The sequence below is a fragment of the Ailuropoda melanoleuca genome, chromosome 13 (assembly GCF_002007445.2).
Source record: "Ailuropoda melanoleuca isolate Jingjing chromosome 13, ASM200744v2, whole genome shotgun sequence".
Classification (NCBI taxonomy): Eukaryota; Metazoa; Chordata; class Mammalia; order Carnivora; family Ursidae; genus Ailuropoda; species Ailuropoda melanoleuca.
The window spans coordinates 27,867,328-27,889,946 of NC_048230.1; the positions used below are offsets into that span (position 1 = coordinate 27,867,328).

The following is a 22,619-nucleotide window of genomic DNA, read 5'->3' on the forward strand; positions in this document are numbered from 1 at the left end:
GCGTGGCGCTCGGGTGGGAGGGGGCGCCCCGGAGCGCGCGCGCGGCGGCGCGGGCGCCCAACTTTCTGCGGTCGTGCCCTCGCGCGCTCCCGGGCGATCCCGGGGGCGCCGAGCGTGTCGGTGCCACCAGTGTGGAGTCTGCATCTGGGTGGGCGCCGACCTCGCCCCCGGGACAATTCATTCCTCCGGCTTGGTTCTCGGGACAGCAGTCCCCCGCGGCCAGTGCCTCACTTTGGGCGGGCTACTAACGGCGCGGTGAGGACACGCCTTACCTGAGCATCCTAGGTCGGTCCCACGAGTCCCGGAGTTGTCTTCTGTGCGCTCCGCCGAGGCCTGGGTCCAGTGTGACACATCAGGATGCTGACGCCCCGTTCTAGGTTCTGCTCCCACTGGCCCTCGTCGGGTTAATCATCCTAGCTCCTTTGAGTCTTGGCTTTTAGAGGCGTTCTAGATACTTTTGAGGTCCTGGACTTCTCAGATTAGCAAGACCCTAATAGGCCATTTCCTCTTAACCCCTTGCATCCCAGCAGGATCCCATTCGAAGGACTTTCTGAAGAATTTGTATAATGGGAAGCTCCAGCCTTAAACTGCCTCGCTTTGAAGGAATCTGGAAACTCCTCAAATGCTTTAAGTACAGTGAGTCCGTGCATAACAACGGAAGGCGTCCTGAGGAGATGGGAGAGTACTTTGTAGTGTTTAACAACTCCTGTACTCCTGAATTATCTTATTTGACCATCACTATACAAAAGGATGGGCTTCCATTTTACCCTTTTGACCACCGAGGAAATTAAGCTCTAACAAATGAGGTGACTTGCTACAGGTCAAACTCTCCCACCCCTAAAGCCAGGCGGGAACTAAGTGCTAGTCCAGAGGGCTGGCCATCTGGCCCACTGACAAAAGTTTTGTTTGGCCAGTAGGATGTTTTCTAAAAGTATGAATTAATTGCCAAATTTTAAAATCCAGATTTTTGGCTTCTCTCTAAATGCTGGGGGGAAAAATTGCTCCCTTTGAGGCTCTAGTTTCACCGGGTGGCTACTTCTCAGTAATAGCTGTTTATGCAGGGCAGGCACTGTTCCCACTTAGCTGCTTGAATCATTTTCATTACCTGCTTGGCCTCTGTATTTAAGTTCTCCTCCCCTCTCCCCCCACTAAACTCGCCATGCCCCAGTTGTCGCCAACCCTCTTCCTTATCACATTACGTCTCTACAAATATATTTAAAATGACAAGTGTGAGGACCTTGTAAATATATGAAAATACGATAAAGAACATGTCAAACTAAAACAACACAGGGGACAACATCACTATATATGCTGATTAAAATATTAAAACTAACATCCTGCGTGCAACTCTATATTGGTACAAGTTGCCTTGGAAAAATGGCAATATCTACTAAAGCTAAACCTATGCGTACACTGTGACTGTGATTTCATGGAAATTCCACAGAAATGTGTAGAGATGCACACAAACTACATGGGTTAATGTGTTCATAGCAGCACTATTTGTAAGAGCCAAAAAACTGGAACCCCCTCCCCCAAATGTCCAACAACTGTAGAAGGGTTAGATGAAATGTCATAGTCACACAACGCTACCTTAGGCAGCAATGAGAAGGAACAATCTATAATTACACACAAGATAGATGAATCTCACAAAACTTTCCCTTCATATGAAGTTCAAAAACAGGCTAAAGTGTCCTGTGCTGTTAGGAATAAGGATAGTGGTTACCTAGGGGTCAGGTTAGTTACGGGGAGCATGAGGGGGCTTCTAGGGGACTGGTCCTGTTCTATCCTTGATCTGGAGGATGAGTACACAAGTGTGTTCGGTTACCACATCTGAGCCCTATGCTTTCGATAGTGCACTTTTGTGCAGCATATTAAGATTTCTGGGTGGCTCAGTTGGTTGGCTGACTCTTCGTTTCTGCTCAGGTCACGATATCAGGGTTGTGGAATAGAGCTCTGCGTCAGGCTCTGCGCTGGGCAGGGAGTCTGCTTGAGATTTGCTCCCTCTGCCCCTTGAGGCGCACCCTCTCTCACTAACATAGATCTTAAAAAAAAAAAAAAAGCTTTTAAAGTGGTGTCAGGGGCGCCTGGGTGCCTCAGTCTTTAAGCCTCTCCCTTCCGCTCAGGGCGTGATCCCAGTGCTTTGGAATCGAGCCTGCTTCTTCCTCTCCCACTCCCCCTGCTTGTGTTCCCTCTCTCGCTGGCTGTCTCTCTCTCTGTCAAATAAATAAATAAAATCTTTAAAAAAAAATAAAGTGGTGTCAAAACATTTGATTACATATGTATATATTTTATATTAATAATACATATTAAATGTTCATTAGGTATTATTTTCCTATAAGTTCATGGATGAAACTGCTGAGGAAGGCTTCCTATCTTCTAGCATTGCCCGTTCCTCATGGAGCTTGGGAGCAGCACATTTTCTATATTTGTTACCTTACTACTAAACCTGTAGCCCCCCCATCTTTTCTTCCATTTTTAAAGATGGAAATAATGAGGGGCACTTGGGTGGCTCAGTTGGTTAAGTGTCTGCCTTCGGCTCAGGTCATGATCCCGGAGTTCTGGGATTCTGGGATCGAGCCCCATGTCAGGCTCCCTGTTCAGCGGGAGAGTCTGCTTCTCCCCTTCCCTATGCCCCTAACCCCCCCCCCGCCGTCATGCTCTCTCTCTCATAAATAAATAAATGAAATCTTAAAAAAAAAAAAAAAGATGGAAATAATAAGACCCATGGAAGCTAAACTGTTTTACCTGCAGGTAGTTTAAAAAAAAAAAAAACAAATATAACTCTTTTATCACCTTGCCAGCTAGTGTCATCTTTTAATCCAGTTGTAGGTGATAGACTGAAGCCAGAAACCTAAGCCAGAGGATCTCTGATCCAGGCAGTCACCAGTGATGTAGGAAAGATGTTAGGGTTCAAAGCCGGCAGCCAAGAAAGAATTCTTTTTCTTTTCTTTTTTTTTTTTTTTTTAAAGATTTTATTATTTATTCAACAGAGATAGAGACAGCCCAGCGAGAGAGGGAACACAAGCAGGGGGAGTGGGAGAGGAAGAAGCAGGCTCATAGCAGAGGAGCCTGACGTGGGGCGATCCCATAACGCCGGGATCACGCCCTGAGCCGAAGGCAGACGCTTAACCGCTGTGCCATCCAGGCGCCCCAAATATCTTTTTCTTTTTTTTAATTTCATTTACTTACTAGAGAGAAATCACAAGCAGGGGGGAGGGGCACAGGGAGAAGCAGACTCCCTGCTGAGCGGAGAGTCCGACTCGGGACTCGATCCCCGGACCCCAGGATTATGACTCGAGCTGAAGGCAGATGCTTAACCCACTGAGTCACCCAGGCACCCCAAGAAAGAATTCTTGAGATGTCTTTGGTGCAAAAAGGTGGTTTTATTAAAGCGCGGGGACGGGACCTGCGGGCAGAAGGAGCCACGCTGGGGTAGTGAGGAGCAATCAATGATATACTTGGAGTTGGAGGTAGGGGAAAAGGGAGGTTTTCGGAAGAACATTCATATGCTAAAGAGGACCTAAGAGATACTGGAGGCCTTGCTATTGTCAAGTTAAGGTTGTTTTTCCCTCTAGCAAGGTATTAACATTAAGACAGTTGGGGGGGAGGGGACAAAAAGTTGGGAGCTTCCAGGAGAAACAGCATACTCTGCCTGCCTCAAGTATTGGTCAAAGGGCAGCAGGTTATAAGGACATTTAATTTTATCTACATTTCCTTCTGGAAGCTAGGTTATTGATAAGAATGTTTTTTTCCTTGTAAATCACTAAGACATTTGTAAACTGAGGGAGACTCCTGTCTTGTCTCTATAAGTTAACCATTTGTTTTTCATTCCCTTAGCTTTAGGGCTGAGGAATGTCACATACATCCCACCTGGGGGGAGGGGGTTGTCTGGCGTCACTTTGCGCTTTGTCCTCAGCTTGCCTGCTGCTCCCTCATCAACCAGGATCTGGAGCAAACCAGGACAACCACTAGAATGTGAGTTCCCTGAAGTCAGGACCACTGCCTATCAGCTTTAGAGCAAAGCACAGCACATAGTAGGTGCTTAGCAAGTCCATGCCAAGTGAATGAGTGACTGAGAGCTAGCCAGGGCTAGCACAAAGAGCTCCCCGAGGGAAGGAACAAAAAAGCCCCAGGCTTCAAACAGGGAAGGGGTCTGGTTCCCAAGCCTCTGGCAGAGTGGAGGCGGGTGCTGTGAGAACCGCATCACTTTTTATTCACATGGGGCCCAGGCAGGAAAGGATCAAAACCCAGTTTGAGAAGTTGAGAGTCACCCTGGGGCTCTGCGGTTTGGGAACTGCAGGGTCAACTTGGAAGACTCCAGTGTGTCACTATTTCCATTACACATTTTCCAGGGTCCCCACTTGGCTGATAAACTCAGAGTGGATTGTTGTGTCCTGGGGGATGAGAGCAAAGGCTCAGAGAGGTAGGATTTTTGGAAAGCTCCCTGTTGGCAACAGGAAGCCCTGCGGGCCCTAGACTGGCTGGATAGCGAGGAAGCTTTTTATTAAAGCAGCTCTTGATTGCATGTGCTAATGGGGAGGCGGGTATTAGTAGCACACCCCTCTCCCCAAACCGCCCCCCCCCCGCAGTTTCAGTTGACCTGTGGGACACATTATATTGTTTCTCCCTGCCACAGGAATGGCGGGTGAGACAGACTTTTTGTTGTTGTCAAAAATTTTTTTTAACATGTTATTACAAGTAGTATAAGAAGGAACAGTAAGATGACCCCCACCAGTGCTTCCCTGAGCCCGTTAGCAGTTCCTGTGTATTAATGCCGAATTTTAAATTAAGGTCAATTTACTTGCAAATGTGGGATACAGAAGTGTGTGCAGGAGATGGGGGTGAGGAGAAGCATATGGGAGAGGACCCATTCTGGTACCACCCACCAGAGAAGGACTTTTGGATGCACCTAGAATGCAGTGTGCTGACTCAGGAACTACCCTGCTTTCGTGAGAAGCAGTGCGGTAGGTGCAGTCTTTGAATTTCTGCAAGTTCTCTCTGCCCAGCTGTTTGTACTTGTTTACTCATCTCTACGGTGGTGTGAGAATGGGATGGTGAAATGCACATGAAGTCCCATTATTACTTGCGACGTTAATTTTCCACTGTAATCTGGTCTATAGTGGTTAACATTATTGGTTGGATAGCTCCGCCGTTTCCTTGCTGTGCAGTCTGGCTGTTACTTAACCTTTCTGAGCGTGGCTTCCTCATCTGTAAAATGGGGATAGAGAGATCCATCTGGGGCACCTGGGTGGCACAGCGGTTAAATGTCTGCCTTCGGCGTGATCCCGGCGTTATGGGATCGAGCCCAACATCAGGCTCCTCCGCTATGAGACTGCTTCTTCCTCTCCCACTCCCCCTGCTTGTGTTCCCTCTCTCGCTGGCTGTCTCTATCTCTGTCGAATAGATAAATAAAATCTTTAAAAAAAAAAAAAGAGAGAGATCCATCTGTTGGGGCTGTTGTGAAGAGTAAGTAAAATAAGTGAAGTGCCTAAACCTTGTGGGCTCCAAAGCCATTAGTCCCCTCCCACGGTGCTCTTTAGAGGAAGCCAGGTCGTTTGGGTATTCAAAAGCACCCAACACAGGGATCTCAGCAAAACATTTCAAATCTCTGACACATCCATTCATCATCTGAGACAGGTGTGTCTCAATATGCAGCTCAAAATTGGTCCTTCACCAAGCTGCGATCCTACCTCGTCAGCATTACTACAGTCGGATGCAGCCTTCCAATCGCTACCATCCACGCCCTCTTAGAAGCTTTTTAAATATGTGAGTAGTCTCCCCAGAAAGATTGGTGGTAACAAAGGCACTTTCCTGGCCCCAGGCCTGTGGCTCTTGGGGCTGTCCTTGGACAAATACTGCAAGGTCCTTTGAACTCACTGCCTGCTTTTAGGGGAGGGGATGTCTTACCCTTCCTACCCCAGGCACTTTCTAGAGGCTGCCTCAGCCTCACCCTGTTATCTGGAAACTTCCACTGCCCCAGCCTGCTCCTGTTCCCCCACCCCTGGCACCTCAAGTCCCTGAGACACTACTATATATGGCCTAATGTCTTCTCTCCTGTGATTCCCCCAGCCCTTCAGCCTGGGTCCTCCCCATTCCAACCCCAATTCCAGCATCTTCAGTTCCTTGTCCAGTTCATTCCTCAGCATCCCCTCACTCACAGAACTCCTTAGCTCAAGGCAAAAGAGTTGCTGGCCCTCCTTTCCCTGCCTGGTCCCTCAGCTCCCTTGGGCTATATATAGCATGGCAATGCCTTAGCTCCTGTAGCACTTCAAGTTCTAGCCACCCCCTCCCAACACAATAGGGAGAACAAGCCTGAAGCTTCCAGTTAGGGTTGGGAAGGCTGAAAAAGAAAAGAACATTGGAGGGGGACAAGAGTGTGCTGAATTGGGACCACTCGGAACATGGTGCGCTTTCCATCTGTTGTCAGGGACTTTCCGCTTCTGCCCCAGCCTGCTCCCCGTTTCCTGACACTTGCTCATTGGGGAGGAAGAGGAGCAGGCCGTGTGCAGGGGAATTCTAACAATCATCTTATTTAACTCTTACATGATCCTATGGGTAGATGATACCTCCATTTTACAGGTGATGCCATAGACTCAAAAAAGACATTGAGTGGCAAAAGACTGAGTATTCAGAGAGTGGTCATTCAAGCAGCTAACTGACCTCATGTCTGCCTATGGCCTGCGCTCCCGATGCATTAAGTCTGTCTGCATCCCTCAATTAGACCCTTCTAAATTAGAATTTGTATGAGTGTGACATGACCTGGAAGGAAAAAAGGTTTACTAAGTCAATTACTAATGTAGAAATGCTTCAATAGAAATAATTATTGAAGACTTGGCATAGTAACAAAAATGTTATCATAATTTATCTTAGCTGTTTAACTGAAGCGGTACTCTGCAGAAATCTGTTCCTTGAAGTTTTAGTGTGTTTTCAGAAGTAAAAAGTAATTTTATTTCTTCTATTTCAAGACTTTCCCTCCAGTTTACAATCCTTCTCCCATTAGTCCAGAGCAGTGAGATTTGACTTTAGGACCAGTTATTAGTCGTTCTTTTTTCTGTCACTTTCTGTGACCTGGAGCAAGATATTTAACCCAAGCCTCAGTTTTTCATCTGTGAAATGGGAATAATTGTACCTACCTTACAGAGTTGTGAGGATTAAATAAAATAACCTCCTTAAAGCAGTTAGCACGTTTCTTGCCCCACAGGTGCTTAGAAAATCATAGCAACTATGTGTCTTATTCTTTTTTCAATCCAGGGCTGAGATGCTATCGGAACATCAACAGAAGGGAGAACCTCTCAAGGAAGTTGAACTTCCCTCTCCACAGCTTGGCCCCTGTTCTCCACAGGGCTTGGAGTTGATCCTGATTCTTGCTCTGTCTCATCCAGGCATTGCCATCGCCCTGCCTCTGGCCCAGACCATCCATCTCTTGAGAATTCAGGCCACCGCTGGGACCAGGGGAGGCAGCCTGGGAGAGTGTGTGTGAATGACTGGGAGGAGAGTTCCCATGGACGCTGGGGATATGTGAAGGCCCTGGGGAGCTACTGTGACCCTGGGTCTTTTCCTAGAGCAGTGAGTGCTGGGGAGAGAGAAGAAAGACTTCAGCTGCTGGACAGATTTCCAGTGTTTGAAAAGCCCCTTTGGGACAGACACGTGGGGCTAAGGATCTAGGGAACGAACAAAGGCCTGGGGTGGAGTGGTACTCTCCATGGTGTACTCCAATCTTTTTCCACTTGCTTATTAGCAAGGTTCTTTCCTCTTCTCTGAATCTGGGGTGCCACAATTGCTTAGCATTCCTGAGCTTCGGCCTCGATGGACAGGGTTTCTGCTTGGCCAGTCTGTGGAAAGCTGGCTACAAGTACAAACTCTGGAGCCAGTCAGACCTAGATTCAGATTGTGACGCTGCCCTTTACTAGCTGTGCACGCTTGCACAAGTCATTTAGCCTCTCAGAAGCTCAGTTCCCAGTCTGAACAACTACTTACTGTATAGAACTGAAAGGCCTGAAATGTAAATACCTCAAACAAAATAGGTGGTAACGCAGGTCAGTTGTCATCTCTGTCCCCAGTGAGCGTAAGCGAGCATCTCACCGCCCCCCCCCGCAGGCAGTATAAAGAGCGCTGGAGAGGTGAGGAAGTCCTAGTGGTTACAAACTGAATGAATATCCTTGGTCCTGAAAGCATCCTTGAAAGGATCAAGACCACAATTGGAAATTGGGGCACTTTATTTACATTCCACATTGTTTGTGTTTGAAGCAGTATAGCTTGGGGGAGAACCAAGGATCTCTATCCTTTCTTGCCTCTGCATTTCCAGCTCAGTTCCCTGTAGCAAGTCCCTGTCCGATCCAGCCCCTTACATCCATGGGAATTAACAGACTGAATCTAGTTAAGGGCTCCCTGCCATCTGATCTTTCCTTACTTTCCAGTGCTTGCAGCTCTGGCCTGGAACTCAGCAAATGGGGGGTTAAGACTGATGCCCTGGCCTATCTCCTCCCCTCTCCGTTCCTGACTTCAAAGTCCCCATTAAAGCTTGCTTCCCTGACCCCACAGTGGCAGCTCCATCATCAGCTCCTGGCCTGTTCAAAACAGCAGATGCTGAGCCCTGGCCTGGCTGCTCGCTCTCTACTTTCTAGCCATCTCCTAGGGTAAGCACCAGCATGCTGAGAACCTGTGGGGCCGACAGCCCTTGCTCCCCCAGGAGAGAAGAGACAACTAGGAATAGAGGTCACCGCACACAGGGAGTCTGTCGCATGGTTAGACCTAGAAGGCACCCCGCAGGCAGAAGCCCTGGTCTGTGGACCTAGACTCTGGGACTCCGTCTAGTTTGTGATCAGAGCAGATGTTTATGGGGGTTAGCCAGTAGAGCAACAGGGGTCACCTGCCCAGGGAGGGAGGCAGGGGTTCGGCAATGGCAAAGAACCTGGCAAGAGATGGAAATGGGAGCAGTTCAGGGACCAGAATTAGTTCCATTAGTACTAACGTCCAAAATCTATGCTAAATTATTCACAAATCAATGTCCAATCATTTTAATCTTTGGCTCTGGTGATTCAGTAACCAGTGCTGGAACACTGTCTGGGATGGCTCTGGCTCCCTGGGGCCAGATCCTGTTCTGTAGCTCCCTCAGGAACAATCTTCACAGATTCAAGGCCAGTGGGGGTCCCAAGGCTTGAGGCCTGTTCCTTCCACCTTCATCTGTGGATTTTTCCAGCTGCTTTTTTTCTTGACCCAAGGATCACATAGGGATACAGATGGAAGTGGGGGGTAGGTGGAAGCAGGGAAAACAGTGAAGTCAGAATGAGCTGGGTAAGAGGCAAATGTTATGAAGAAGAGGTGGGAGAAATGGCACTAGTGGTCCAGCCATCTGAGGCGGGACACTTGGGACATCTTTTCAAGTAGTGGCTGTGTTGAGGCATGGTAAAAGAGGGTCTTAGCTGGCAACTCCCTCCCTTCTCCCCCAGACTGAGGAGAATCAGGAGTTCTTATTGTGGGGTGCCTCTTTCTAGGACTGGGCTGAAGCCTCAGAGCCCCAGCTGCTAACACCTGGGGCCAGGATCATGTCTGCTAACAAAGGCTGGTGGGTACCACCCGAGGGCGAAGACAGCGTGTCTCAGAAGTTCCTGAGGAAGACCAGGGAGTCTCCGCTGGTGCCTGCAGGTGAGTAGGAAATTAAGGAATGAGGGCGAAGAGGGGCCTTCCTCAGAGAACAGGTCTCCTACTCTTTCCAAATGAAGCAGAGAACCCTAGTGTCATACCCACTGAGCAGTCAACAGCTAGGAAAGGAGTGAACCAGCAGCAAAGGTGCCAAGGGACGAAGGGACATGCCTGACAACGAAATGAGGGAGTCTGGATGGGTGGAGGTCGTGGCCAACTGAGGGCTTGGGGTCTGGGGAAATGTGGGGCATCAAAAGCAGCGTCGGGAAAGGAAGGAGCAGTTTGGGATCTCCAGGGCTTCCTTCTTCAAGGTCTTGGGAGAGTAGGAAAGTAGTTACGGGATCCCACAGCAGCAGAGGGGCCTGAGCAGAGCCATGGGGGTAGGAGGTTCAGGATGGGCCAACTGTACATACAGGAGGGCTCACTGGAGAGAGGCAGCCACTTTGAAAATGGAAGTTCAATATTCTGATGATGGTCCCCTCTGTCCCACCATGAAGTGCAGGAGAGCAGGGGTTTATCCAGGTGCCCAGGCTACCTAGTGGGGGGTTGTCCTCTCTCATGAGGAGAGCCATGTGACTGATGACTGAGGCCCAGCGGTCACGTTCTCTGCCTACAGGCTTAGGAGGCTGCCTAGCAGTGGCAGCCTACCGGATTTATCGGCTGAAGGCCCGTGGTTCCACCAAGATGTCCATACACCTGATTCACACCCGAGTGGCGGCACAAGCCTGTGCCGTGGGTGCGGTCATGCTAGGTGAGTGGCTGCCGGGGTCCCAGGAGAATCAGAACAGAGCTGATTAGGCAAAATCTGGCTGTGAGTCCTGACAGTTAAGGGATTGTGATTTTAGTCCCTGTTCCCTATACTAGTCTCCACAGCAAGTCTTGGGTGAAGCCCTCAAACCAAGCCATTTTCAGGGTTCTCTGTTTTATCTCCTGTCCCAGGGTTTGTGGGGATGATGCACAGTTGGTTTTGTGACAGTTTGTCCTAGAGGTGAGAAAAATCACACAGCAGAACATACACTGAACTTCTCTTCCTCTCTGGGTCAAGAGACAGATAGCTACTGACTAGCTGTGTGACAGCAGACAAATCCCGTTCTCTGAGCCTCGGTTTCCCCCTGTGCAACACAGTGATAAGCACCCTGGCTTGCTGACCTCGCAGGCTGCTGTGAGGTTTCTCAGACAGGTAATCGATGTGGACGAGCTTGTGAACTGGCAGCAGGGTGTTTCCCTAGGCCGTACAGCAGCTGCTGAGACCCAGGGCAAAAAGATGAGCAGGGAAGCTGGACTCTCAGGGGAATGGCTGCAGTCAGACTCCTGGGAGAACCAGAGGATGCGTGCAGGGCTCCGTGTTATGGGATGTTTTCCCTTCTCCTTCCTACAGGTGCCGTGTACACAATGTACAGAGACTACGTCAAGAGGACAGCACAGAATCCCGGGGAGAAGTAGGACTCCTATAGGGCCTGGGGCCGCCAGAGCCTCTTCCATCGATCCCTGGTACATTCCTAATAAAGCAGTTTTAAGGAAAATCAAGTCTCTTCTTCACATGGGGGACAGCAGAGTAAGGGACTGGTAGTGGCTGGTGTGTGTGTGGTTTAGAGAAAGGGCTAGAAATCAGAGTTCTGGCCCCCAGTTCCAGGGCAAGGGAGATTCTTCAGGGGCAAGGGCCTCCGGTCCCAGAAGCCTAACACCTGCCAAGCCAGCCCACGTCCCACCCAGAAGCAGCAGAGAGGCAGGTGCAGGGCGGGGAAGGCAGAGGCAACAAAGTGGCCTCAACATTAACACTGAATTGAGAGTTGGGGATGCCTCCCATCACAGGCTGCTGCCCTGGGGACCCAGGCAGGAAGACTGCAGCTGGGAGAAGAGACACAGGAGACGATATATATTCAGAACCCAGGGGCCAGGGCCAGACTGTGCTGGAGGGAAGGGGATGGCGGGGGGATGAAAGGAACAGAGCAAGGCAGAGGTCAGAATGTTCTGTTCACTTAAAAACCATGTCTAAGGTCAAACTTGTAAAAAAAAAAAAAAAAAAAAATTCCACGTAAATCCTGAAGACAGGGCCCCTTGGGGTTAAACACTTCGTCCCCTTTTCCTTCTCTGAGTCCAAGCTCCACTCTGTTCCCTGGGAACGGAGCCAGGCAGAGGCTGCAGAGGAACCAGGGGGCCAAATACTCCTCCCTTGCTGGGATTCTGGGTTGGAAGGTTTGGGGTTGTTAAAAATGGCCGCAGCAGCTCTCGGACACTCTCTGACAACATGGAGTCCGGGTCACACCAGGTCCCAGCTTCAAGTCCAGGATACAGCCCGCTGCAGGGAGCAGGGATGCCGGGAGTCCCGGCACTCACATGGGGTAATTGAGCACAACATCCTGCTTGGCAAGCTCCAGCAACATGGGATCATCGAAGAACTTGCTGATGCTTACATCCTCACTCAGGCCCTGCAAAGAGTAGGGGTGATACAGGAAAGAGCCCTATGTGGTGACCAACAGAGTTGAAGGCCGTCCGAGACCTGTGCTGGAGGGGGAGGTTGGTGGGGGTGGGACTCTGGCCCAGCTATTTCAGGAATCGCCACTGAGGAGAAGGTGCTCCCTTCCCAGCCAGACTGGGCCGTGGGTCTGGCGGCCTGAGGCCTGTACAGACTGCACCTCCCTGCACTGTGCAGGGAACTGCTCTGTCTTGGGAGAAAGGTCCCAAAGGAAGAAATGGAAAAAGATCCAACTGCTGCCAAGAGGCCTGGGGACTGAGGGTTGGCCATGGGCCTGAGGGAGGCCTACCTTCCTGCGACGGGTTTTGATCATGAATTCCCGGGCCAGGTGAGGAGCAGGCTGTGGCTCCAGGGGGCGGATGACAATGCTCTTGTCAAGAGGATCACCAGGTACAATCTGAAAGGTCAAGTGGTTTCAGATGGTCTAGGACTCTTCTCTAGGATGTTGGAAATCTCACTTGGGGCTTGGAAGGGAACAGGCCAGAGGGGACTGGCCTTGAACAGGTGGGAGGCCACACTGACCAGCCTGCACCACTTGCTCACCTGCCAATGGTGGAAGACAGACAAGGAAAAGGCCTGCCCTTGGGTGTGAGTCCGCAGATCAGTCTCAAAGCCAAAAGAATCAATGGCGGGGATGAAAGCTTTGATGGTGTAGAGAGGGGAGCCTGGGATGGGTGCATCCTGAGTCACATGCCCCCTGCGACAGAAAAACAAAGGCTGAGTCCCTTGTCGTACAGAGACCAAAAGCAGAGAAAGAATCTGGCCCCAAATGTACCACAACACAGAGTTACCATCAAAGAAAGAATAACCACAATCGTGCTACAGTGGGCGGAAAAGCCTTGGGGTGCTCCGTGTCCTTTCCTGTGGCCACCAAAGGGCAGTGACCCCTGGTGAGAGTGGAAACACTGAGGAAACAAGATCCTATATGGACATTTCCCCCAATGACACATCTCAGTACTTCCCCCAAGGGCTCTCTAAGGAGAGAGGGCCCAAGAAGGAATCTCAAATTTTTATCTGCAGTAACGCTGGGGATTGCCTCAAATCTTTCCTCCTTCCTTCTGAAAAACCAGCTCAGTAGGGTTTTAGGAGCAGACACTGTGTAGGAGACCCATCTCCTTCCCCACGGGAGCCCAGCTACTTCTTGCTGTGTGCCTGCTGTCTGCACCCTCCCTAGCATGCCGTGCTGGCGGCTCACCTGCGCCTGGCCAGCACGGTGTACACAGCAGACACACAATCCGCAGGGGCTTGCACCTCCACGAAGTAGTAAGGCTCCATCAGACGAGGAGTGGCCTGCAATGGGGCAAGAAGAAAGGCTTCCTCAGCTTGGGGAAGGCTGAGGACAGAGGACCTGGATAAAGAAAAGGCTGGAGGGACTGAAGTCTTGATGTCCCCAAAGCTTGGACCTCCACTCAACACCCTGGAGCAGGCCAGCCCCACCCACTTACCATGAGGAAGGCAGAATAGACGACTCTCCTTGCCGTGGGGATGATTTGGCCCCCGCCCCGGTGCAGGGGCTCTTGGGCAACCACTGCATCCAGGATCTTAAACTTGACATTTCGAATCACTGAAATGGAGATGGGGAGCTGCTGAGCGAGAAGCAGCTGCAGCACTAGTCAAGGGCCCAAGGGCAGGGAAGCAAGAAGCCTCTAGCACCATGGCAGCGGTCTTGAGGCCACAAAAGATATGGCACAAAATCACCCTGCAGATGGGCGTTCTGATAGGATACCAAGGCCTACAGCAGAGGACAGAAGTTAAGCACACATTCTTCGTGTTTGTTTCAGGTCATGCTCAGGCATCGTAAAGTCTTCCTGGAAGTTGATGTGCTTTTCTCGCAAATATTTAATTATTTCTGGATGTAGAATAAGTTCTAGGAATCGCACATTTCTTCCCACTAAATCCAGTCCTGTTCTATAAACCACTCTGATCCCACCTCCCTCCTGATACCTCTCCTCGAACATATTCCTTCTCGACTTAGCAGCGAATGTCAGCCTAGAAATAACTTCATTTCCAGGATGTCCCAAGCAATAGCACTAGGACAGGGAGGGAGGAGAGGAGAGGACACTGCCCCAAGACAGGGGATGGCCCCATGTGCCCCGAGCTGCTTCTCCTGCCAGGGCCCACAGATAAGCCTAGCCCACCTTGTGTCCAGGCATGATGACCCTAGAGGGCGGGGGAGGCCAAGGCATGGGTGGAACTTACGCTCATCACAGAGGGGCCCCTCCCGGGTTCCCCACTGGAAACCTTGAACGATGCTGTCCTTCACTGAGCCAAGAAGAGCCTTGTCCACCTACACGGAACATGAGGGCACATGTGAACAGTGACCCTGGCAACAACCCGAGTTTAGAGGGAGGAGAAGGTAGACATACTGGTAAGAAGCCACAAAATACTTTGGGGAAAAGAAGTACACTTTGTAGTTTCTTCCACTCAACAGCAAAGAAACCACCGCAATGGCTCCCTCTAGTTCTGCTGTACCTCAGAGGGCAGGGTATCATCCACCAGGATGTTGGGGCCGGTGGCATCAGGGCCAAAAGCCCAGATGGAACGTGCAGCCAGCAGATCCCAATCGTACTTGGTCTGGAAGAATTCTCCCAGTTTCTTCCTGGGGGGAGGGAAGGAGGAGACAATGGAGGTATCCGTCAGCCCTGTGATTACTGCCTGCTGCGGTCACAGATCCTGCCTTCCTGGAGGACAGTTTGCTTCCCCGGACAGGCGGCATTAGAGACCGGGAGGGCAGGCTGTGGTGCCTCATCTCCTTCCAGCCTTGGAACCACAGCCACGTTCTCACCTGTTCCACGTGATCTGGACCACCTCGTTCTCTATGTCCTCAGCGAGGCCCTTCTCAAGTGGCTCAGCAATCATGGTGATCTTGTTCCTAGAAAGAAAGGAAATGGGTAGTGATGAAGAGAGCAGGACTCGCAAAAGGGGCATTCCTAAGAAAAGGCCGGTGAGGCAGTGATGTCAGTAAAAGCCAGTAAGCCAGAATACAGCAAAAAAGGGTTCATCTTCTGTCTTCTTTCATTCAAATCTACTACTCTTTAAAAAAGTGAGGTCTCGGGCCGCCTGGCTGACTCAGTCAGTGGAGCAAGCGGCTACTGATCTCAGGGTAGTGAAGTCGAGCCGCATGTTGGGTACAGAAATGACTTAAAAATAGAATCTTAAAAAAACAAAAAACAGTACAGCTGCTGCTAGGCAAAATTTTAAGATGATCAAATTATACGGAAAGAAGTGGCAATGAGGACACTCATTCTTGGGGGACCTCCGGCAAAGAATCCCACAGCATCGTGTCTACAGGCCTAAGGGATGAGAGCACTGGGCTAAACTCAAGCATCCTAAGACCCCATCCTGAGACTCAGGGGGTCTCTATTTCCACAGCGCTTGTGACTAGGGTGGAGTGGGGAGAGGAGAGTGCCCCTGTCAGTCCCAGGGTCACTTGGACCCCCAGCTCACTTCTTATTGGGCGTTTCAGCAAAGCACTTGAGGGAAGATGTTTCCACCACCGTCTCACAAAACGTGACAACAGGATCAGCCACCTGGGAAACAGAATAAATTGTTAGGCAAGTTTGCAATTTGTAGGAAGGACAGTCTTCTGCCAAAGGGAATTCTGAGGTCCCCTTGGCACCTCCTCTGCGTCAACACCCTGGTCTTAATCAGCATCAGCCACAAGTACGATAGCGGACTAAAAGTCCACACCAGCACTAAGCAGCCTGAGAAAACTCAGCAGAGTGAGGAGTTTGTGTCCCTCAGCCAAGAGTAAGTGCGAGTCGAACCTGGGCCTAAATGATAGTCCCCCAAGGTCTCTTTCGACATGCGTTCAGCCATCCCCCCACCGCTCACTGAACACCTCCCGTGGCTCTGTCACAGCTGGCACTAGGCACAGCCTGGCAGGTCCCCGTTCCATTCTCAAGCCCTGGCTCTGGGTAGCACAGCTCCTCCCTGAAGCTCCCACACAGTTGGCTACCGGGGAACTCAGAATCTTCTAGAGCGCCAGTCCTCGGCACACCAGGAGGAGCGTCTAAGACAGGTATGTGAGGGCACTCACTTCCACCACCACAGGAGCTAGGAGAAAATATGTGTACCAACAAGGTGCACCTGAACTAAGGGGCTACACCACGACGTGAGAGCAAACCCAGGAGGGCCAGTCCTCACTCCCTGAAACCATCCACTGAGACCTAATCACCAAAGATGGGCTGTGCAACTGTTTTCTTAACAAAAGACCAAGAATCACTCTGGCTTGGGAGCCTTGACTTTAAACATATGACATTGAGAATAACCCTGCAGAAAGGGGCAAACCAGATCTCAAATACCTTCCCATATAGGGAGCAACAGGTCAGGCTTTTCCCAAACACGTCTCCTCCCCTAGGGCCCCCCTCTTTTCTCAAGCCTTCCAGGCGAATCAAGGGTTTGGCTGCTTGTAAAATCAGTCTGGAGCCAGGAGCCAAGATCCTGGCCGGGCAGGCACTCAAGAGAGGGGATGCTGACTTACCTTGATGTCGATCTCTGAGTACATCTTCCGTAAATCGTGCATCACACAGTCCAGGTAGAGCTCCCCAGTACCCAGAATCACATGCTCCCCAGACTCTTCCACCTGAAACACAACAGCCCTGGTGTCACAGCCTGGACCTCTTGTGGCAGCAACAACAGCTAGCAGCAGAATCAATGCGAGAGCCCAGGAGGCGCTAACCAAATCCACTATCAGAAAGCCACTGCTCAGCATCAGTTCCAGCCTCTTTGAGAAGGACCAGCGGGAAGCAAGGAGCTGTAAGTTAATCCTCAAGATATCCGGACCATTCAGCATAGTGCTACTGGGCATAAGGTCACCGACTTCTTCCTGTCACAGCCGTTTAGGGAACACCCTGCCCTATGTCTATGCACAATAAATTGACCCGTTAGCCCTGGCCAACTACTCAGGAAAGTATGCTAGAAGGCTCAAGAATGTAGAAGGATCAGAATGACTCACTTTTCCCTCTATATTTTCTGGAAAAATCAATTCAAAGAGTACTCTCCAAGACACACCTCTTTCCCGTCGGAAGATACTATGGAATATGAACACACGCACGTGCACTCTCACCCGCCCCCCCCCGCCCCACAATGTCCTGCTTTGAAATGACAGTAGCAGGGGCGCCTGGGTGGCGCAGTTGTTAAGCTTCTGCCTTCGGCTCAGGGCGTGATCCCAGCGTTCTAGGATCGAGCCCCACATCAGGCTCCTCCGCTAGGAGCCTGCTTCTTCCTCTCCCACTCCCCCTGCTTGTGTTCCCTCTCTCGCTGGCTGTCTCTGTCAAACAGATAAATAAAATCTTAAAAAAAAAAAAAAAAAAGAAAAGAAAAAAGAAATGACAGTAGCAGAAGGGAACACTTGCTCCTGACACAGGCCGCTGGAAGCAGCACATCAGACATGCCTGGTGGACATGAAGCTGTGGGCAGCACAGACCTGTCAGCTGGGGCAATGCGGCCTGGCCGCTCCCACACGCCTGGAGAGTACCTTGGTGGTGAGGGATGGATAGCTCTTGTTGACCTTGCGCAGGCCGTCCAGCATCTTGGGCAGCTCTGAGGGGTTGACCGGTTCCACAGCAATCTTGATCACAGATGTGGTGTTGAACTTCAAAGGCCGGAAAATCTGAGCCTGAGATTCAAAATGCAAAGAATGAGGGCACCCAGCCCAAGTAGGCACCAAAGGTGCAGAAGTCAGAGAGAAGCAGACTGCTCCCCCACCAGAAGCACAGTGCTGCTTGGAGGCAGCCTGAAGGGCCATTTATTCCTGTGCACCGTGGCAAAACAAAGAGAGCCGGAAAGAAAAAGGAACTCCCCCTAATCCCTAGCATCCAAGTAGAATACAGGGAGAATAGAGCAGGGTCAGATCTAGAACACTGAGCCCATGCCGGGGCCCAGAACCAGGAAGTGGCCGTGACTCTGGGTTAGTACCCCGTGAGTTCTGCTGCTGCTGGCTCACATGTGGTGTGGCTCCGTGTGCTCCTCTAGCTTAAACTAATCCAGTTGCCTTTTCAAAAACTCTACCTCCTCATTGCCTCGAGGTTCAGTTATGGTCGCTGTCTTCACAATTGGTTGATCAACACCTTCAATCAGAACCCAGTTGCCAGCAGGAACACGGTTCACCTCAATGTGGTACCTGGAGCAACAGAGAAGTGAAATAAGGAGGGGTGCCAGGCACTGAGCCAGGAGCAGGGGTGAACCAGACAGACACATTCCAGCAGAGGAAGGACACAATAAACAACCAATCATACAGCCTCACATATATGTATAGGTGACTCTTGAAAAATGCAGAGGTTAGGGGCACCAACCCTTAATGCAGCTGAAACTCCATGTCTACGTCCTGACTCTTCCCAAAACTTAACTACTAACAGCCAACTGTTAGTAGAACATAAAGACTTACCGAGAACATAAACATAAAGACTTACCGAGAATATGCTTAACACATATTCTGTATGTTGTATGCATTCTATACTGTACTCTTACAATACAGTAAGCTAAAAAAAGAAAATACTAAGTATGTCCTAAAGAAAAGAAAATACATTTATAGGACTACAGTGTATTTACTGGGGAAAAAAAAAAAAAGACCCACATTAAAGTGGAACCATGTAGTTCAAACCTGGGTTGTTCAAGGGACAACTGGAGTTACAAACTGATTAGCACCTGAAAGAAGAGTGCGGGGTATCCTAAGGGGACAAAACAGGAAAACCCACTTCCAGTTGGATACAAGTGGTAAGCAAGGCACTGCCCAAGGGACAGAATGTAAGGAGATGCCAGCCAAAAGCATCAGAGAAGACCCTGTGACTGTCCTAGCTCCTCAGTCTTCTGGCTTCTAGGGAACGGGTGGGTCTGGAGGAGGGCACAGGCCTGCCCGCACGGTGCAGCAGCAACGTCAGGACAGGATGCCTCCGCTCTGCTGGCTCGCTGAGAAGCCACACTTAGGGACTCACAAGGAGCCCAGAGGCCCAAGCTAAGTCTGATTCTACAGATGCGGGGAGCTACAAGGGATCCAGCAAAATCTGTCTTGGTTAAAGAATAGTCAGTGGAGGCTGGAAGACAATTTCTTTTGGGAAGAAACACAAAGGTTATGACTTAGGAACACAGAAAAGGAAGAGAAGATTAAGAGTAAAAATAGAAATCCTGTTACAAAAGTTTATACAAGCCATTCAAAACGCGAAGGCAAGGCTCTTGGCATTAACCCAACAGTAGCTGACTTTTGGGCCGAGCAACTCTGCGTAGTAAGAACTAGAAGTCAACAGATGTGAGGGAGGGTCAACTGATCTACTGCAGGGGGCTGTGCAGCCGCTGTGCTTCCAGGGAGGACCAGTCCTTCCAGCTCCTTGTGGCAACTCCAGGGACAAGTCCAAGGCGTGCCGCTATAGGTTACGGCTGGCGGTACCTGGCCACAGAGATCCAGAGGCGGCCCACGGTGCATATCTGGGAGTCTTCCTCATCCTCCAGCGTGTAGTTCTCCCCCAGCACCTTCACAGGCTGCCCCGCGTGGATGGTGCCACTTAGCACCCGGCCAAAGGCATGAAACTGAACGCCATCATCTGTGCTGTACATCTTGGTAGTGTGGCACATCAGGGGACCCTGGAGATGGGGACAGAGTGCAGGCTCAACCACACATATTATCACAGTAAATACCATGGTCTCTACCTCCCTGGACAGCAGTGACATGAGCTCCATGAAAAGACTGCCCAGACCCCGAGGAAGATGCATCAATCTTCTGGGAAAATTCCAAACCATGCCCTGCCCCCTGCTTAGTTAATAGATGTCATAGGCATAGCAAAAAAAGGCCTTTTCCTTTTCTTTAGGGGGATGAGAGCAATGGTGAAGAAAAGCAGGTTTAGGATGGCAGACTTGCACTGTTAACTTGCAAGATTACTTGCTTGCCCCAAATTCTTTCTGAAGACATAACTCAAAATTCTCAATGGGTTGTATGTTTATGCCGAGAAACTAGACTGACTTAGGAATGGCTGGGAAAGACTGTTCTACTTTTTAATTTTTACTTTTATTTATTTACTTATTTTTAAAGTAAGCTGTACACTCAATGTGGGTCTTGAACTCATGACCCTGAGATCAAGAGTCACACGCTCTACTGACGGAGCCAGTCAGGCGCCCCTGGGAAAGATCTTTTTAAAGCCCAAGGCTAACAAGGTTAGCTACCATTTGTTGAATCTTTTCTGTCAGGGACTGTGCTGAACACAACTATAATACCTTCTATCTTATTCAATTTCTGTAACAATCACATACATATTATTATTCTCATTTTATAGACCAAGACTCTTAGAAAGATTGAAGAATGTCCACAAGATCATACCACTAGAAGTGTTAACACCAGGCTTTGAATTCAGGTCTGTTGACTTTGCTCGTGGGGAGTGAGAGGCAAGCAAGGATGGAAAGAAGGCATTCTTCCTATGACCAGAAAACAGCATCCCCATATGGGAGGGGAAAAAAATGAAGAGAAATGGGGCTCTCCCTTACGTCGGGGTCACAGTCGCTCATGGCCTCGCCAAGATCAGAATCCACACCGCCGGTGTAGGTGTGCTCAATCTTGGGCTTGGCGCCCACCTTTGGGGAGGGGATGTGCTGCACACACATGTCCACGAAGCCTGCGGAGGGAGAAGAGCAAGCCATTATCATATACTTCACAGCGGGAAGTGAGCGGTGAGTTATGGATCTAGTTGTGATGGCCAGAAAGCTGAAAGTGAGGGGACAGATTTTCAGCTCCAAAAGTTATGGTGCCACACTTATGCTAGGGAAGGGCAAAAAGCAGGCAGGGCTCAGCGGTTCCTTGGAGCTCAGCTGGCAAAAATTTTCAAGTATCGCCACCAATCCACGATCTTTTATTGAACATAAGCACTTACTGAGCGCATGCACTAAATAAGTAACCCATCTCTTTAGAGCTACTTAGAACAATCCCTAAATTGACCCTTTCCTTTTGGGAAACATTGCACACATTTCTGTTCTATACATGATCCTGTTTCTCCAATGGCTAATGAGCCACATAAGAAAGGACCTCCGTTAGCACCCTGGGGAAGGCAGATCTGTTTTCAGTGGGTATCTCCTAGGTCAGACTGATGGCCAGCCCAGAATGAACTACTAGAATTATGTTCTTGGAGGATTCAGACACCTAATTCCCACTGGACTCAGAATCAAGAGACTGCTGAGGGGCCCTTAGCCATTACCTTTTTGGCTTCCCTTATTTTACAGATGAGAAATCGAGTCACAGAAGAACTGGGTGGCTGGCCCAGAGTCTCACCACATGGAAGGGTCAGGGCCACAACAGGAGCAAGACTCAGGTCTTTTCTCAACCAGTCTGGGGCTTGTTCTACTGTATCGCCTGCCTTCCGTGCCACTCAAATAGAGGAGAAAGGAGCTTGGGGGAAAGAGAAATCCAAGGCCGGTACTTTCCCCACTATTTCACATCACTCATGAGTCTACCTTGCTGACTGGCCCCTGGCAAAAATACTAGACCCTCAGAATCTGCTTCCCCAGCTCCTTTATTTGCACGCTCCTCCTGGTGGGGAAATTTAATTGCTTCTGTTTCTCAAGAGAGAGTTCTTGGTACCGTCCGCTGAAGAAGACAGCTAGGAAGAAAATCCAGGTGCTGGACATCCCGGTTTATTTAAAAAAGCCTCACATCTCTGAACACCACCGTGGGATGAGGAAAAGCTCCACATGACACATGCGGCAGAACATGACAAGGGGGATGGGAAAGGGGCCGTGGGCTCTTTTGTTACCTGTGAACTCGCCAAAGAATTTTTTGCAGACCAGCCTGAGCAGGGGGCGGATGTTCAGCTTCAGCTCTTCCTTGGTCAGGTGAATGCCCAGCTCGTCCAGAGTCCTGGGGAGGCTGGTGTCCACGTCACCCACAACCTGTGTGGGTATCGGACACCGCATCAGCTGTAGTGACAGCGCCAGTGTGCAATGGAAGGCCAGAGGGCAATTTGAAGGGTCACTGCACTAAGTTCTCTTCTATAGGATGAGCTCCTGGCAAGGACAACCATTTGGTTTCGGGGAAATCTCTGGCACCTGCTCTTCAAACCGACCCTGGTGAAAAGGGCTTAGTTAAACGCCCACACCAGCCAATAAACCTGGACCTCTCAAATGGACCTTCAGTGCTGCCCCCTGGTGTCTGAAAAGCAGCATCTCATCACACTCAGGAAATGCCTTACCCTTCCCTATTTTAGAGACTTCTCAGATTTAGAGGATCACTGCACTGGAAGGAACCAAAAAAGGTCACCTAGCAGTCCATCCACTGGTAGGGCAAGGCCAAGCTAAATCATCCTCAGCGGACTCAAGGTCTCTACCGAGACAGAGTCTATAAATTTCTTTTATTAATCCATTCCAGCCTGACACAAGATGCTAAGTATTTTTCAGCACTAATAAATTCTAACCACACTATTTTGTCTTGTTGCTATGTTTTACTTTTTTGTCAGTTGGAACGGCCACACAAATTTTGTGTATGTGTGTGTGTTCACTGCGCACAGGGCTTATTAAACACTTGAAT

At 49.9% G+C, this 22,619-nt stretch overlaps 3 protein-coding genes across 4 annotated transcripts in view; 1 reads left to right on the forward strand and 2 right to left on the reverse strand.

Moving 5' to 3' along the window:
- The window catches only part of GJC1 (gap junction protein gamma 1), a 35,282-nt gene extending 34,829 nt beyond the window's left edge, over positions 1-453 (reverse strand). Inside the window, exon 1 of the mRNA XM_002919745.4 lies at positions 273-453. The gene's annotated coding sequence lies outside the window, so the exon portion shown is untranslated. The remainder of the gene's footprint in view (positions 1-272) is intronic.
- Positions 454-8,198: 7,745 nt separating this feature from the next.
- The window catches only part of EFTUD2 (elongation factor Tu GTP binding domain containing 2), a 44,101-nt gene continuing 29,680 nt past the window's right edge, over positions 8,199-22,619 (reverse strand). Inside the window, exons 13-28 of one of the 2 annotated variants that reach the window (XM_034640148.1) lie at positions 21,850-21,985; positions 20,591-20,718; positions 19,503-19,696; positions 18,131-18,242; positions 17,598-17,738; positions 16,602-16,703; positions 15,566-15,648; positions 14,904-14,990; positions 14,591-14,717; positions 14,318-14,405; positions 13,564-13,682; positions 13,314-13,408; positions 12,662-12,815; positions 12,408-12,515; positions 11,936-12,071; positions 8,199-11,141 (exon numbers count right to left, since the gene is read on the reverse strand). In XM_034640148.1, coding sequence (XP_034496039.1) covers positions 11,976-12,071; positions 12,408-12,515; positions 12,662-12,815; positions 13,314-13,408; positions 13,564-13,682; positions 14,318-14,405; positions 14,591-14,717; positions 14,904-14,990; positions 15,566-15,648; positions 16,602-16,703; positions 17,598-17,738; positions 18,131-18,242; positions 19,503-19,696; positions 20,591-20,718; positions 21,850-21,985 — 1,770 coding nt within the window. In that variant the 3' untranslated portion in view covers positions 8,199-11,141; positions 11,936-11,975. The other variant, XM_002919747.4, reaches the window with a different exon arrangement.
- HIGD1B (HIG1 hypoxia inducible domain family member 1B) lies at positions 8,522-11,151 on the forward strand. Its single transcript, XM_011225660.3, has 4 exons — positions 8,522-8,636; positions 9,495-9,645; positions 10,259-10,393; positions 11,021-11,151. The coding sequence occupies exons 2-4, from the start codon at positions 9,546-9,548 to the stop codon at positions 11,083-11,085; spliced, it is 300 nt and encodes a 99-aa protein (XP_011223962.1). The 5' UTR covers positions 8,522-8,636; positions 9,495-9,545; the 3' UTR covers positions 11,086-11,151.

Coding starts and splice junctions, on each gene's coding strand:
- HIGD1B (XM_011225660.3), top strand. CDS start 9,546: ATGTCTGCTAACAAAGGCTGGTGGGTACCACCCGAGGGCGAAGACAGC. Junction 9,646..10,258: donor GTCTCCGCTGGTGCCTGCAG/GTGAGTAGGAAA, acceptor CTCTGCCTACAG/GCTTAGGAGGCTGCCTAGCA. Junction 10,394..11,020: donor CGTGGGTGCGGTCATGCTAG/GTGAGTGGCTGC, acceptor TCCTTCCTACAG/GTGCCGTGTACACAATGTAC.